The sequence below is a fragment of the Acanthisitta chloris genome, unplaced genomic scaffold (genome assembly GCF_000695815.1).
Source record: "Acanthisitta chloris isolate BGI_N310 unplaced genomic scaffold, ASM69581v1 scaffold650, whole genome shotgun sequence".
NCBI classification, from domain to species: domain Eukaryota; kingdom Metazoa; phylum Chordata; class Aves; order Passeriformes; family Acanthisittidae; genus Acanthisitta; species Acanthisitta chloris.
The window spans coordinates 148209-163133 of record NW_008649756.1 but is presented as its reverse complement, the minus strand read 5'-3'; the positions used below and the strand labels follow the sequence as shown (position 1 = coordinate 163133).

At 36.1% G+C, this 14925-nt stretch overlaps 1 protein-coding gene across 1 annotated transcript in view; it reads left to right on the top strand.

The window, feature by feature from the left end:
• Positions 1–14925, top strand: part of RYR2 (ryanodine receptor 2 (cardiac)) — a gene marked incomplete at its 5' end in the record, with an annotated part of 271378 nt that overhangs the window by 108949 nt on the left and 147504 nt on the right. Inside the window, 5 exons of the mRNA XM_009069811.1 lie at positions 981–1222; positions 4346–4538; positions 6874–7090; positions 7308–7412; positions 11275–11378. Coding sequence (XP_009068059.1) covers positions 981–1222; positions 4346–4538; positions 6874–7090; positions 7308–7412; positions 11275–11378 — 861 coding nt within the window. The remainder of the gene's footprint in view (positions 1–980; positions 1223–4345; positions 4539–6873; positions 7091–7307; positions 7413–11274; positions 11379–14925) is intronic.

Here is a 14925-nt window from a genome sequence, read left to right as displayed (position 1 = left end):
CAAAGTGAGTGGAAAAGTGGACTCTTGAGAAGGGAGAGCCACCCTGCAGGATCACCTGGCTGGAAGAATGTGCTGGCAAGAACATTATGAAGTTCTGCAAGGACATGTGTAATGCCTTGTACCTGGGAAAACATAATCCAGGAGTGCAGCACAGGCTGGGATCTGTCTGGCTGAAGAGCAGCTCTGTGGCAAGGAATCTGGGTGTCACGGTGAACAGCAGGCTCAGTAAGAGTGGAAGGTGTGCTGCTGCCTCAAAGAAAGTCAATGGGATGCTGGGCTGCATCAACAAGGGCATCACCAACAGAGATAAAGAAGTCATTATCCCACTCTACTCAGTGCCTGTCAGGCTGCACCTGGAATATTGCATTCAGTTTTGGTCCCCACTATGCAAAAAAAAGATCTGGACAGGCTGGTGAGGATCCAGAGAGGGTGTGCAAAGATGACCAAAGGGCTGGGAAGCTTGCAGTGGGAGGAAGGCTATAGAACTAGGTTTGTTCAGCCTTGAGAAATTAAGGCTTAGGGGTAACCTTATCACTGAATTCCAGTATTTAAAGGCTGTCTGTAAAGAAGATGGAGACTCCCTTTTGAAAGGAGTCACACGGAAAACACAAAGGGTAATGTGTACAAGTATCTCTTGGGGAGACATTGATTGGACACAAGAGGAAAATTTTCCACAGTGAGAACAATCAGCTATTGAAATAATCACCTCAGGGAAGTGGTGGATTCCCCAACACTGGACACTTCTGAGATTCAGCTGGACAGGGTGCTGGACCGTAATGTCTTGACCATGCTTTTGTCAAGAAAGGTTGGACACAGATGATCCTGACCAGAATACCTTCCAACCTGGTATTCTATGTGATTCCATGAAATAAAGTTGTTTCTGTTGTTTTAATCATACAGACAAGCTTGAAATTTGAGTTTAATGTCATCATGTCTTTGAGATAAATTTTTAGTAACCATTTTTACTCTTTCTGTTTTAGCATGCGACCCAACATCTTCTTGGGGATTAGTGAAGGCTCTGCCCAATACAGAAAATGGTACTATGAACTTATGGTGGACCATCTAGAACCCTTTGTGACTGCAGAATCGACTCATCTACGAGTGGGCTGGGCTTCAACAGAAGGCTACTCACCATATCCAGGGGGAGGAGCAGAATGGGGAGGAAATGGTGTTGGTGATGACTTATATTCCTATGGCTTTGATGGTCTACATCTGTGGTCAGGTATTATCTTGGGTACTTTTTTTGTTGCTTATTTTTGTTAAAATACCAGAATCTGTTTTGCAATCTCAATGCATTTGTTTTCAACAGCAGCAAAGTGAATCAGATGTTACAACTGATCCTAGGAACATACAGAAACAATACCCTGTATCAGAATATGATTTAAATTGACATTAAGTATTGAAAATATTGGTTTATACAAAGTAATGCAGATAGACTAATAATTTATGTTTTAGCCTGGGAATTACTTTGTTTTAATAGTAACTACATAGATTTTATTGAAAACTTCAAAGCTGCAAAAAATGAAGTCTGGCAAACAGACTTCTGGATTTGTAATTCCTATGCAATAAGAACAGCCTGAGAGATGTAATTCACAGGACTCTTTTTTTTTTTTGGTATTTTTAATTTTTTTTAGTTTTTCAAACCAGATTTTTAATATGGATCATTAGGAGTTCAGAGATACTTGAGCGGTGAAGAAGGCTTTTAAGTATGCTTTTGGCCATACATTTTAAATGGAGATATTTTTCTGTAGTGACGTTTTATTCACCTACATTAAGACGGACTGTTTATTGCAAGACTTTCAGAATTATATTTATAGTGTGCATATGATGTGTTTGGTCAGGTAGTCATCTTTAAAATGTAATTGGCTTAGTTTGGATCTGTTTGTTAATAGTAATTTCTGCATGCAAATTGTAGTGTTAGAGAAAGCTGAACTGAGTAGCTGGAGCATCTGGATTTGCTGTTGATCCCACAAATAGCTTATTCTCTCTTCAAATTGGGTTAGCTCTGCAAAATCAGAATAATAGGAATGATAGCTTGTTCTCTTTTGCTTAAACTTTCCTCACATGATTTAACTTTTGTGAAAAGATTTCCAGATATCATTTAGAATGGGTAGTCCTGCATCTGGACAGTTGTGGACTCCTTGAAAGAGGTTTCTACTGTGGTTTCACCTTGCCGAGAAAAAAATTTTGCCTTTGATTTTGAGAGGTTACTAGGCAGTGGTGAACTATAGAACTGACTGGAAACTGGGTGAAGCTCATTGAATTGGCAATTCTTGCCACCATAAAGATACAAACACATTTTCTACATGTTATACCAGTACATCGTATGCCTTAGCAGACAAGAGAGACATTTTAGTGAGTCAGCTGTATCATCCAAGGTCTTTGAAGTTTTGAGGCATTGTGATTTGATACTTGGAAAAGAATACAATTTTACATTTCAAAAGAACTTTCCAATCAAAATAGTAATGAATTGTATTAATAAATAATAGCATGTCGACTGGAGTGTCATCTTAGGAAAGTATCTGCCACTTTGCCTCTCGTGTAGTGAGAATTACTTTGGAACAATAATGCATAATTAATGGTATCATTAAAACTGTGTCATAACTGAGTTTGATAGATAAAGACAGGGGAACCAGAAAATAATGAGCTAACCAAAATAAGTTTTTTTAGTTAGAGTCACTTTTAGGGACGAAACAAAAGATAGCTGAAAATCAAAATTGTTTTTCTACCCCCTGCAAACTTTTTCATTAGATATGTCACAAACGAATAAGCAAACAGTTGTTCTCAAGTCAATAATCCAGCTGAGGAAAAAAGTCAGATCATCTTTGTATATGCAATTTTTGAATTTGCTGTGGATGTGGCTGGTAGATTAGAAAAGATTTCTGACTTCATTCTTCATTGACATTCTTATGTAACACACACCTCTCAAACTTGGAAGGAATTTAAGTAGTTGGATGTTGAAAATCATGGCCTTTCTTTTGCTTCCACAATCCCAGGCTGCATCTTTGTAAGTCTCTGCAATGGCATTTTAAGAATATCCTTTTATGGATGAAGCATTTGCTTCATTGATGAATAGCAGCAATAATTTCTGCCCCCAAGTTTCTGTTCTGGACCAAGTCTATATGAGAATCACATTTAATTTGCATTTGTTTCTTCAATCCTACAATTACTTCTCTATTATGGAAAAGTGGAACACATAGATTTTTAAAAGTCTAAACCCAGAAAAGACACTTTGTTTGGTCTGCTGTGTGTTCATTAATGACCAACATATATTTCTATTAGCAGTCAGCCTTGCATTGATCTCCGTAACCTATATTTAGCCAAATTTTAGCCTCTAAAAAGGCATCTAGTCTCAAGTAGTGCGCCTTAAGGCAATGAAGACCCACTCTACACTGATAACTCTTTTAGAGTTTAGTTATCCCTGCCATTAAGTAATTGATGGCAGTAAATTTCAGAAACAATAATTTTCTATTTCTGAATTCTGTGACTTACTTCTCTTGAGAAACAGGTGTGGTAGTGTACATGTAATTTGATGCAAGATAGAATAATCCTTTAGAATTCATGCAAAACTTAATAAAAATTACGTATGTTACTGAATACATATGCCTCAGAAATGCAGCTGTCTGTACAATGGTGGACAGTGGTGCCTCCTGGTCTAGGCAGCTGGAGGGGGTGTCCATCATTATCTGGCAGATGGATTGGCAGCCAGAGGGTGGAGGTGGTGGACAGTGGTGCCTCATTACCTTGGAATGTTGGTTGTTATCTATTAGCTAGAGGATTTGGGTGGTGGACAATGGTGCCTCCTTATCTCAGCTGCAGGAGACACCCTGTGAATCAACCAGCCTTGAGGCAAACAGTCCAGTTTTCAGTCTCCTTCACCAAGTCATCAAGGCCAGGCTATGTCAAAATAAACATTTCTCAAAGGTCCCTTTTAGATACTTGTTTTTATCTTGAATAAGGAAGAGGTCTTCAGTAAAGTATACTAGGTTTCATATTAGATACTTACGATTGTTTTCAGTTTACAGTTCTGTAATGTAAGGAATAAAACTTAGTTTTCTTGGGTTTGACTGTTTATATGGGTATCAGTAATTATTCTGACATTAGATGTAATTGAATTGTATTATTTATTACTAAAATAGCTATGTTGGTATGATTGATTCTGATATTCACTATATTGCAAACTTAAATTCAGGTCTTGGATGTCATAGGTTAGATATTTGTATTAACATATTTGTGTTCTATAGCTATGTTTTCTTTCTTGGGTTTTTTTTTTTTTTTTTTGCCGATGTGAAAACCTGTGCAGTTTTTGTAAGTTCCACTAAATGTGTCTCCTTTACTTCTATAGGTTGTGTAGCACGAACGGTAAATTCTCCCAACCAACATCTGTTGAGAACTGACGATGTTATTAGCTGCTGTTTGGACCTGAGTGCCCCCAGCATCTCCTTCCGAATAAATGGCCAGCCAGTTCAAGGAATGTTTGAAAATTTCAACATAGATGGTCTCTTCTTCCCAGTTGTCAGCTTCTCTGCAGGAATAAAGTTAGCATCCCATGTAGTTGTTTGGTTTATTCCCCAGTTTGCTTATTTCTTTCTGTATACGTGAATATGCTGAATATTTCCCTGGCTGGCTGCTCTCATTTCCCTTCCTGACATCTGCTTCTTTGGCAAAGTTCCAGTTCTTGGATAGTAAGAGCTACAAAGAAGTCCCGAAGAGATAGTGCATCTGTTGTTTTTCAGCACACCAGTGTATTCAGGTGGTTTGCAGGCGAACCTTAGAAACAGCTTCTTAGTAATTTCTTTGCTGACACGTTGCTACACATTCTCTCCAGGACAGCCTTTGATATTAAAAATATGTTTTCCATAACTCACTGATCATGAGGTGATAACTATTATTTTATGAGGCAGTAACTATTATTTAAAGGGACATTATCTCCACTTGCCTTAAGAAATGGCAGTCGTACACTTCCTTTTCAACAGGATGAGTTAATATAGAATCATAAAATCATCAAGGTTGGAAGAGACCAACCATCAGCCCAGCACTATCACTATAATGCCTAAACAACTAAACCATATCCTCCAGTGTCAAATCCAGATGCCTCTTAAACACCTCCAGGGATGGTGTCTCCACTACCTCCTAGGGCAACCTAGTCCAATGCCTGACCACCCTGGCAGTGTAAATTTTTTTTTTCTAATATCTAATCCGAATCTCCTGTGTCTCAGCTTCAAGCCGTTTCCTCTAGTCCACTGCAGGCATGGCAGAAGAGACCAGCTCCCACCTCACTATAGTCCCCTTTCAGGTAGTTGTAGAGAGCCATGAAGTCTCTCCTGAGCCTCCTCTTCTCAAGGCTAAACAGCCTCGACTACCTCAGATGTTCCTCATAATGTTTTCTGGACAATTCATGAGCCTTGTCGCCCTTCTTGGACTCAGTCCAGCACCTCAATGTCCTCTTTTAAGTGAGGGGACCAAAACTGAACACAGTACTCAAGTTGTGGCTTCACCAATGCTGAGTACAGGAGGATGATCACTACCCTAGTCCTGCTGGCCACTCTATTCTTAGTACAGAATATGAATTCAGTCAATCTGTATTCTGGCTGCTCTACTGGTTTTCTATGAAATTTCAAGTCACACCTGAGGTGCCAGACTTCTGCTTCCATGTAATGAACAGCTTAAGACTATAATATTAAAGAAAGGTTGTGAGGTGTTCAGTCTGGGGGGGGGAGGCGCAACTTTAGCAAGACTGGCAAAGGTAGAGGCTAAAAGCTGATTTCTCTTGGAGACAGAGCAATGCTCTGTGAGGGATCGTTCAAAGAATACTTTAGAAGCTAAGAGCTGTCACACAGTGGGTGCACCCTCCTCTTATTCCAGGTGCAAAATACACTCCTTTAGACTTTGTCTTGGGTAGCACAGGAGATAGAATGTAGTAAAACTACAGATGTGCATGCTACAAAATGCAAAACTGTGAACCTACATGCTTTACTTTTGTAATGAGAGAAATACTTGACAGATATAATTTGTGTGCTGTGTGTAGTTTTTTTAGTGTGTTCTAGTACAGTTCTAGTGTTCTAGAACTAGTTCTAATGTTCTAGTACATTAATAAAAATCTTGTAAGATACTCAGTAAATAGAAAAGGGGCAAAATTATTCTAGTTTAAGGCTAGTTTTGTTTGTGAGGTTTTTTGCTTCCTTCTGGATGACAATGTTTGGGGAAGATTTTTCGGTATTATGTCATTGCTGGAGCATTATTACCTCATTGATTGACTTGTTGAGTAACAAAATGCCATATCATTTTGTAATGAATAAGAAGTCTTTCCCCTGTATTCCTACTAATGTGACAAATATAAGTTTTAGGGAAGAAAATATAGGAGTTTCAGTATTGTGTCCTAAGGATTTAGTGTTTTGTGACAGAAGAGAAAGAACCATGGGGGTTTTAGCCTCTTTTCTCAAAAGAGAGCAAATGGAGAGCTCTCCTCAATGGACAGTGTTCAGAGGTGGTTGATTGGTTACTCTGGGTTATAATCTCTGTCTTCTGAGACTCAAAAGGCTGCTGCTTACTTCATAGGTGTACTAAGTAAACTGATTATTTTCTCACTCTGTGCCTTCTTTTGCTCTCCTCGTTTAGAATACTTTTATGGAAGTAAAATTAACTTGAGGAAATAATTGTTTCATTTCCCATGCTTTTTCCATCCCTCACGTCATAAACTCCAGCACTAGTTAGTGAAAGTTGAATTCTAAACAATGCATAGAAGCTGCAACATAGAATTTATTTTCCTTTTCCTTTTTTTAAAATAGGATTCGATAGTTGTTAGGCTTACAAATTGATTAGGCTTAATAGCAGAGGTGTCTCAGTTACCTATTGTAACTCTGATGTTTACAGGGTACGGTTCTTGCTTGGAGGTCGCCATGGAGAGTTCAAGTTCCTTCCTCCACTTGGATATGCCCCTTGCTTTGAAGCTGTCCTACCAAAAGAGAAACTGAAAGTGGAGCATAGCCGGGAGTACAAACAAGATCGTAGCTATACCAGAGACCTACTGGGTCCCACTGTCTCTCTGTCACAAGCAGCTTTCACTCCAGTTCCTGTAGATACTAGCCAGGTATGGAAACTGAAAGATTGCCTTTACTTTTTCAAACACACATAATATAGGCCTATGTTACTTCATATTTGATTGAATTTGCAGCTTGTCCCAAACTTGTTTTTAACTTGGGATTTCTTGAGAGCTCTGGTTTGTGCAAAGTCTGTCTGTTATGAAAGTTTGGGTGACATGTCAAGCAACTTATTTATAGTATCTTGTTTCTCTGTTCTCTCATTAGATTGTTTTGCCTCCCCACCTGGAAAGGATTAGAGAAAAATTAGCAGAGAACATCCATGAACTTTGGGTTATGAATAAGATTGAACTTGGATGGCAGTATGGACCAGTATGTGTCTTCCAACTTAATTTTCTCTTAATTGCATAGTATTATTCAGCACATTGGTTTCATTGTGTTAATGAGACTGCATTTTTTATTGTCCTTCCAAAATTAGTATGGTTTTAGGCACCTTCCCACCATAAGCAGGTGGAAACCATCAGTGTTTGTGTATTTCTGAACCAAAACCTTTGGTATTAAAGGTTTCAGTGCTGAAATTTTCAGACAGTCTAACTGTCAGCACAGAAAACACATAGTGGGTTTTTCACCTTCTATTTGTTCTTGGGGCAAGAAGCTCAGTTGCCTGGTGGAGTAAGTCAATGAAAGCAGGTATTCTTGGTTCTCTTCACATGTGCTGACTGACATAAGTCTTTCAGGAGTCCCAAGTTTATTTTTAATGAAAAGTAAGTATTGCTTATATGAAAGTCAGTTAAATCTCCTTTGTGCCTTCCTTCTCTCCACTTCAGTTTCACGTCTGTATTATGTGCTCCACATAAATATTTTCTTATCTCTTCCCAACTTTTCAAAGAGTATGAAAAAATGTTTCTTCTTAAAGTCAATCAGTAAAAAAGTATACAAGGTTGTTATTTGGATCCCAAATTCCGTTGTGAAGAAATATTGCTGTCTATAGTATATAGAAACACACACTATGTACTAAATGTAAGTGCAAAAACATGTATGTGTTCTAATTATCTTATTAAAACGATTTTGTTCTTCTGAGGAGTTCAGGTTACAGATTTAATGTAACTGGGCATAGATCTTATATTTGGTGTAGCAGACAGCAGTACTTAAAAGTATTTGATTAATGGAGATGATCTTGATTTTGTTGCTGTTGTTACTTTCCCCACCAAACCAAACACAAAACCCCAGTTAAACTGACATGTCAAAACATTTTAATTGTAGTATAATCATACTGGTTGTGAAGCAATCTGCAGGAACTTTTAGTGTACCCTTACTTACCATCAAGAATCTAATTGTACAGTTGAACTCTATTTGCAAAATATGTAATAAGTATCAAGTTAAGCAGCAATAAATGTAGTTAAATTCATGAATGAAGATAGGTGCTAAATATTTAAATTATGTAGCTTTCTCTCTCTAGTGTTTTGTGGTAGGCTGTGCTCACTTTGGGAATGTTGCAAAGTATGTGCTGATCATCTGGAGATTGACTCCTTAATGATATTGGTTTCTCACAGGTGATTCATCTGTTTAAGTCACTGTTGCCAAGTCTAGTTATATGAATTCATACACTGCAGTTACTGAGTACTGAGGGAAGGCATGAAACAAAAATTAGCTGGTTTAGGTGCACACATATGAGTCCCCCAATCTTAGTTAGATTTGATAATTTTAGTTCAGAGCAGGATTCATAGCATATAGCAGCTAGAGGTTTTATTTTCCCCAAGTCAAATTGTTTAAATGCTGACAGAGAATTTGTAAATTTAAATGGCCCTCCAGTTTTTAAAAACATCTGCTGTAGATTGCATTTTATATTCCCTCCTACATAGCAGTTTCATCTGATCTGTGTGTAGTATCACCAAAGTGATACCCCATACTGCATGTAATATTACTACTGCATTCTATACTTTCTATGCAAAGTAAAATAGCAAGCTAGTGTAGTAAAATTGGTAGGTGTCATGAGTTTTGCCACTAATATAATGTATTTGCAAGGCTGTAAATTTTTATATTGTGTTCAGAAAAAAAAAGAAAGGGGATGGGAAGGCAACCTACAAAATATGTTGACTATATAACAGAATTATTATTCATTGCAGCTGTAGAGAGAAAAGAGTATCACTAGGGGAAATAAATCAACATTGGAATTCTGAGGAGAACACCTGATTGTCCAAGACTTATATTAGTTGTACACATATCTAAACTCAGAGATTATACTCAATCTTTGTTAATGCAGATTACCATAAATCTTAGAAAAAAATATGAAAATAAACATTTTCGGTGTCCTCTACAAGGTGTTCCTCATTTTAGCTTCTAATGATTTTTATCAAGTAGCTTGACAGTTGAATGGCCTGTATTGTCTGTCCAAAGAGCATTAATCCCAGCAAATGAAGATAAGTATCCCCTGCAGCTTGTAAATATCTTTTAATCTAAAACATAAAAAAAATGACTGCTGTTCAATTTCACAATACTGTGCTTAGGTCAAAAGTGCAAAAATATGTTACTCAGAAGTGTTAGAGAGAAATGTGAGATTTTGTCATGAAATTAAATAAAATAGATTAAGTAGTAGTGTACAGTTCCATTATTATAGAAAAACACAGGGCTGGCAAAAATATAAGCTGATAAAAATTAAAATTAAGCTATCAGTGATATCTTCATTTTCACTCTGTGGGTGCTCATGTATATGTAACACTCAGGACAAAATTACAGAAACTTTGTAAACGGTTAAGGTTTTCAGGTGACTATTTTTCCTTTCCTTGCTCTAACACGCAATATTTATGTCCCAGTTTTACAATTTTGTATCAGTGTAATCTTAGATACATAATATTGATTTATTGCTGTGATGCTAGAGCTTTTTCATCTTAAGACATTATATTGAAATATCCAAAGAAAAGCTCTTTTATTTGATGCAATATGCAGGTCAAGCAATCAGTTTGACAGATTATTTTTCTGAAAGTCAGAAATTTCATGCCACTTTATGTGCTGCTGACTTTCTTATCCTTTGTAAACATAACATCTGATTCTGTATATGAACAGCAGTTCAAGCTATTGAGAATAGGTTATACCCAGTTTAATGGTACCACTTTACTGAGAATTCCTGCCTTGGTCTTTTTTTCAGCTAAAATAATTTGTTCACAAAATGAGTGAAGATCAATTTGGAAAAAGTATAACAATTAGGCTTCTTAACTTCAATGTTTAGCATTCAGTTTTCTAGCAGGAGTATCTGATTGGTCAAAAATCAATAATGTTATTTTTCAATAACTTCCACTTTGCAGCTTTAAAGATTAATGTAAACAGGGAGCTTATGGTCCATCAGAGATGGACACAAAAGTTGTACAATATATGGCTAAGAAAGTTGTCTCAACTGAGCAAATGTTAACACTTCCATTAGGATCTTTTAGCTAATATTTTCAAATTAATATTTTTTATCAAGCATTTGTCAATGTTGTTGACTGAACTTACCACAAGATACTAGGTTGAGAGGAACAATAATGCTTAGTTCTCCCAGCCTCCTAGGTTGCGTTCCCTGGTTATGGCCAGTATTAGACTAAAACTGTGCAGAAGTAATGCAGGTTAAAAATGTTTTTGATCAAATTTTGAATTTTATGAAATGTAGGATTTTGTAAATTCTAATCTTCATGACTCTGCTCGCACACAGTAAGTGTAAATTCATGTTCCACTCATATGTGACTGCTGAACAGACGCATTTGGCTTGTATGGCACTGGACATAAGAACAAACATTTTCTGAGTTAAGAGATAGGGAAGATTTATCTTTCATATCGTTATTTTTGTTGAGTAAGAATTTCAGTACTGTTTGTATCAACATATTTATGCAAATTGGATGTAAAATTTTTCAGACATGGGGCTGCAGACGAGATGTTTTATGGCTGTATGTCAAAACATAATATAGATTGCAGTGTTCTTGAACTTTGCATAGTTGCTGTGAATATCTATATAAAAATGTACAAATTAGCATTTATTCCACTTGAGATCTGCAAATGTGAAGTTTATTTGCAAATGCAAATTCTGTCTTGCTTGAACAGAATGGTCATGCTCTAAGAACACAGAATAATTTCTATTTTGAGGTGTTGTTCAGTTTGAGTAATTCTACCAGGATCAACTTTAAGTACTTTGTGGATTGGACTGTTTCTAAATTTCTGTTAGTTTTGAAGACACATTAAGCTTATTTATTTACTTTTTTTTCAGGTTAGAGATGACAACAAAAGACAACACCCGTGCTTAGTGGAGTTCTCAAAATTGCCGGAGCAAGAAAGAAATTATAACTTACAAATGTCACTTGAAACATTGAAGTAAGTTGCTAGAACTTTTGAAGTTATAGTTAGAGTTTCCTAAGGAGATGGAGTTTCCAGAATTATAAATTGACATGCGAATTAAAATTTGACATGTAGGTGAGAGTAATGAAAATGAGGGAGTGAGATAACATTAATTAATGATATATTTGACATTGAAAATGGCTTTGATAGTCCATTTACTATCTATGGAATTTTAGAATTATTGTGGTAATGCTGATTATGAAATGGCAACTAGGTTTTCATCTAGTTTGGAGGAACGAAATAGATCCAAGCTTTGAAAAAACAATAAAATCTTCGCTTCTCAATTGTTATAATTCAACTTAGTTGAATTTTTTTTCCCTTTTTTTTTCATTTTATTGATAAAGCACACTTTGACACTCAGTAGATATTTTTTGGATGTGATCAGTGATGAGCTTTACTTCAGAACCCCTTGCTTCTATTTCTGTGTCATCTGTGCATGTCACCACAGAACAAACAGGAGTAGGCAATCTCTCCATTTCTGGATGAGGGGTTAGGTGTTTGAATATCATGAACGATCTCCAGCTGGAATGCTAGAAAATTTCAGTGTGTTTTTAAAGGGTTTTTCAAGTAATCTAGTTATCTGGCTCACAATGATGCAATTCCTCACCAAAGCTTTGTCAGTGAAGCAGGTGGAAGTTCTTACTTTGATGTGAATGCATTGAAAAATCTATTAATGTAAGTAATTTCTTCCATATGTATCATTGCATGTAGCCAACATGTTGAAATATTTCTCAAACTGATAAATGTTCTATGGTATATGTACTTTTCCAGTCACTCATACGTGAAATGTATTCTTTGGGGTTATTTTTGCTTGTTAAAATATACATGCTTTTTCGTGTTCAGAGAGTTTACAAAGGATGTGTCTGCCTGTGATAATACTTTTCTGTGAATATTTCTCCTATAGTATTAAAATACTTGCTATACAAACTGATAGTGCAATAGTGTTTACACATAATAGAAGGACTTTATATCCTCATAGCAGAAAGCTAGATAGAACACTCATCTGAGAATTCTCAGGTCATCTTCTCTGCACTATTTACTGATTCACCATTCCAATGATAAGTAAATTTTTCTGTGAAACACATATTTATGACCCTAAGTGCTAACCAGTTTCTGGAGGGATATTTTGACATTATTTAGAGATAAAGCATCCAGACATAAATTAAACTGGAAGCAAGAAAATAAGTTCATGTTTGTCTTCATTTAGATATTAGAATTTCAGTGAAAATTTTTGAGACTCTTGTCAGCACAGCAATGTGCTAAGCATTCAGAATAGCTTCTTCCTTTCTCTTCTATTAAGTGCTAACCAGTTTCTGGAGGGATATTTTGACATTATTTAGAGATAAAGCATCCAGACATAAATTAAACTGGAAGCAAGAAAATAAGTTCATGTTTGTCTTCATTTAGATATTAGAATTTCAGTGAAAATTTTTGAGACTCTTGTCAGCACAGCAATGTGCTAAGCATTCAGAATAGCTTCTTCCTTTCTCTTCTATGAAACTACAAAATGTCATTAATCCTACAGTTGGATGTTTTCCTAAAACAATCTATGTAATATGACTCTGGCATCAGAAAAATCATGCTCTCATAATTAAATGCACACCCCTAATGTTTTACTAAGTATGAAGTGTTCGCGACCCAGTGTTCTTCTAACCTAACCCTTTCAAAACCAAAAAACATCAACTGTTTTATAAACATAAATTACGGATTCATTTTAGTAATTTTATCGCTTACTCTAAGGGGAGCTTTTTCATTAAATCGATAGTATTCAAAATATTAAGCTTTCTGTCTTTCTATGGATTTGAAAATTTTTATGCTTACTGACCTCAGTCTTTATTACATACTTGTATTAATCCTTGTTTTCTTCAATACAGTTCTAATTTTTTAATATGTAGTACTTGTCACGTAGACATCTGTTGTTCAGGGGCTAGGAGTATCTTGCTCAGTTTATTTCTGCAAGCTTGCAAAGGCATTAAAATTAGTGCACTAATCTCTTCTAGATGATGACTTGAATTGTCAAGTCTGTCTTGACGATTGCATTACCAGATGTTTCTAGACTACTAGCTGCCAACGTCAGTGGGGGGAAAATGGAAAGAGGAAAATAAAATATTCTTTTAAAACTTATTCTAATAATTTTGCTTAGAGTTTGCATCAAACTGCATACTGCATACTTGAAATAGTTAAGACATCGAGAATAACTCAGACTGTAATTGTTTTTCCTTTGTTGGTTTGTTGCCAGTTTTGCCACCAGATTTAGTAGATGAGAGTCAGAAACCAAGAAAGTTCTGAGTCATTATCTGAGGCAACATTTCTTTTCTATATATTGTGATCTATGTATGTTTTTCAGTATGACTAAATACTTCTATGAACTATATAAATTATATGCTGTACGAAATGTCAAGATTCAGGAACAAGTTGCCTCTGAAAATGTCAAGGGATTAAAATATGCTTGCTCATACTGTTTCTGCACATTCTTATATATTTTTTGTATCTTGGTCTTGTATTTTTTTCTTGTTGTTGCTTGTTAATTTGTGACTGACTTTCCCGTTTCTGTCTATTTACTCAGTTTTGTGTGCTGATTGCAGGTATCAGTGTGATATTGGGAGCTGCATTCAGTCACTTCTAGTGTTCTTGTTTAGGTTTGAAGTGCATTAGGGGTCTTTCAGATTTTGCCAGTACAGTAGGCCATTTTTTCCTCCTGTGGCACTCCGATTTGAATTTGTTGTGTTTGAGTAGAGATAATGTAGTGTCCAAATTTCTGGCTTACATTTCAAGAAAATTAGGGTAACGAGAGGTTAGCTCCTCTGTACTGCATTGCAATTTTAGATATGTTCTCTTACACGTGGTGTTGATAGCTGCATAGGAATCATGTGCTATTTATGCCAGTGGAAATTTAGCTGCATGGAGTATTCTTAGCAGATAGTGTGTTTTGCAGGAGGTGGCCACTGCATATTGTTTTCTTTGTTTCTGTTTTTACTGTTTGATTTTAAATCAGGGTTTGCAGTCCATAACAGTAGGATTTACTTCATTTAGCCAGCACTAAAAACATGCTGTAACAATCTCCTTGGAACACATGATTCATCTGCCAAGAGAAATAATGTTAAAACAATATTTATGCTATTTTTTTCCTCCAGTCAATTCAAGAGCAGTAAATATAGTTAAAGCAAGGCCAGAAAATACTGTTTTAGCTAGCAACAAATACAAATGAAAACCTTGTTTTCTACCTTTCTTCCACATTGGGAAAATTGGGAATGGAGTCCAAGGCGTTTACACTTGTGATTTCTTCTCTGTAATTGGTTTCAATTAAACATATGGTTGTCACTGTCAGATTTTGAGAAAATTCTCATCTGACTCAAAAGTGGTCTCTGACTTTTGTCTAGGATTTTTTTTCATTGCAACGTCAGTATTTTAGCAATGCACCTAGGCTAAAGAAACTAAGACTTCATAACCCAATACTGAATATCAATGCAGGAACAAATAACTGATGAGTTACAGATCAAATCTGGGAGACAAATGTGACTTA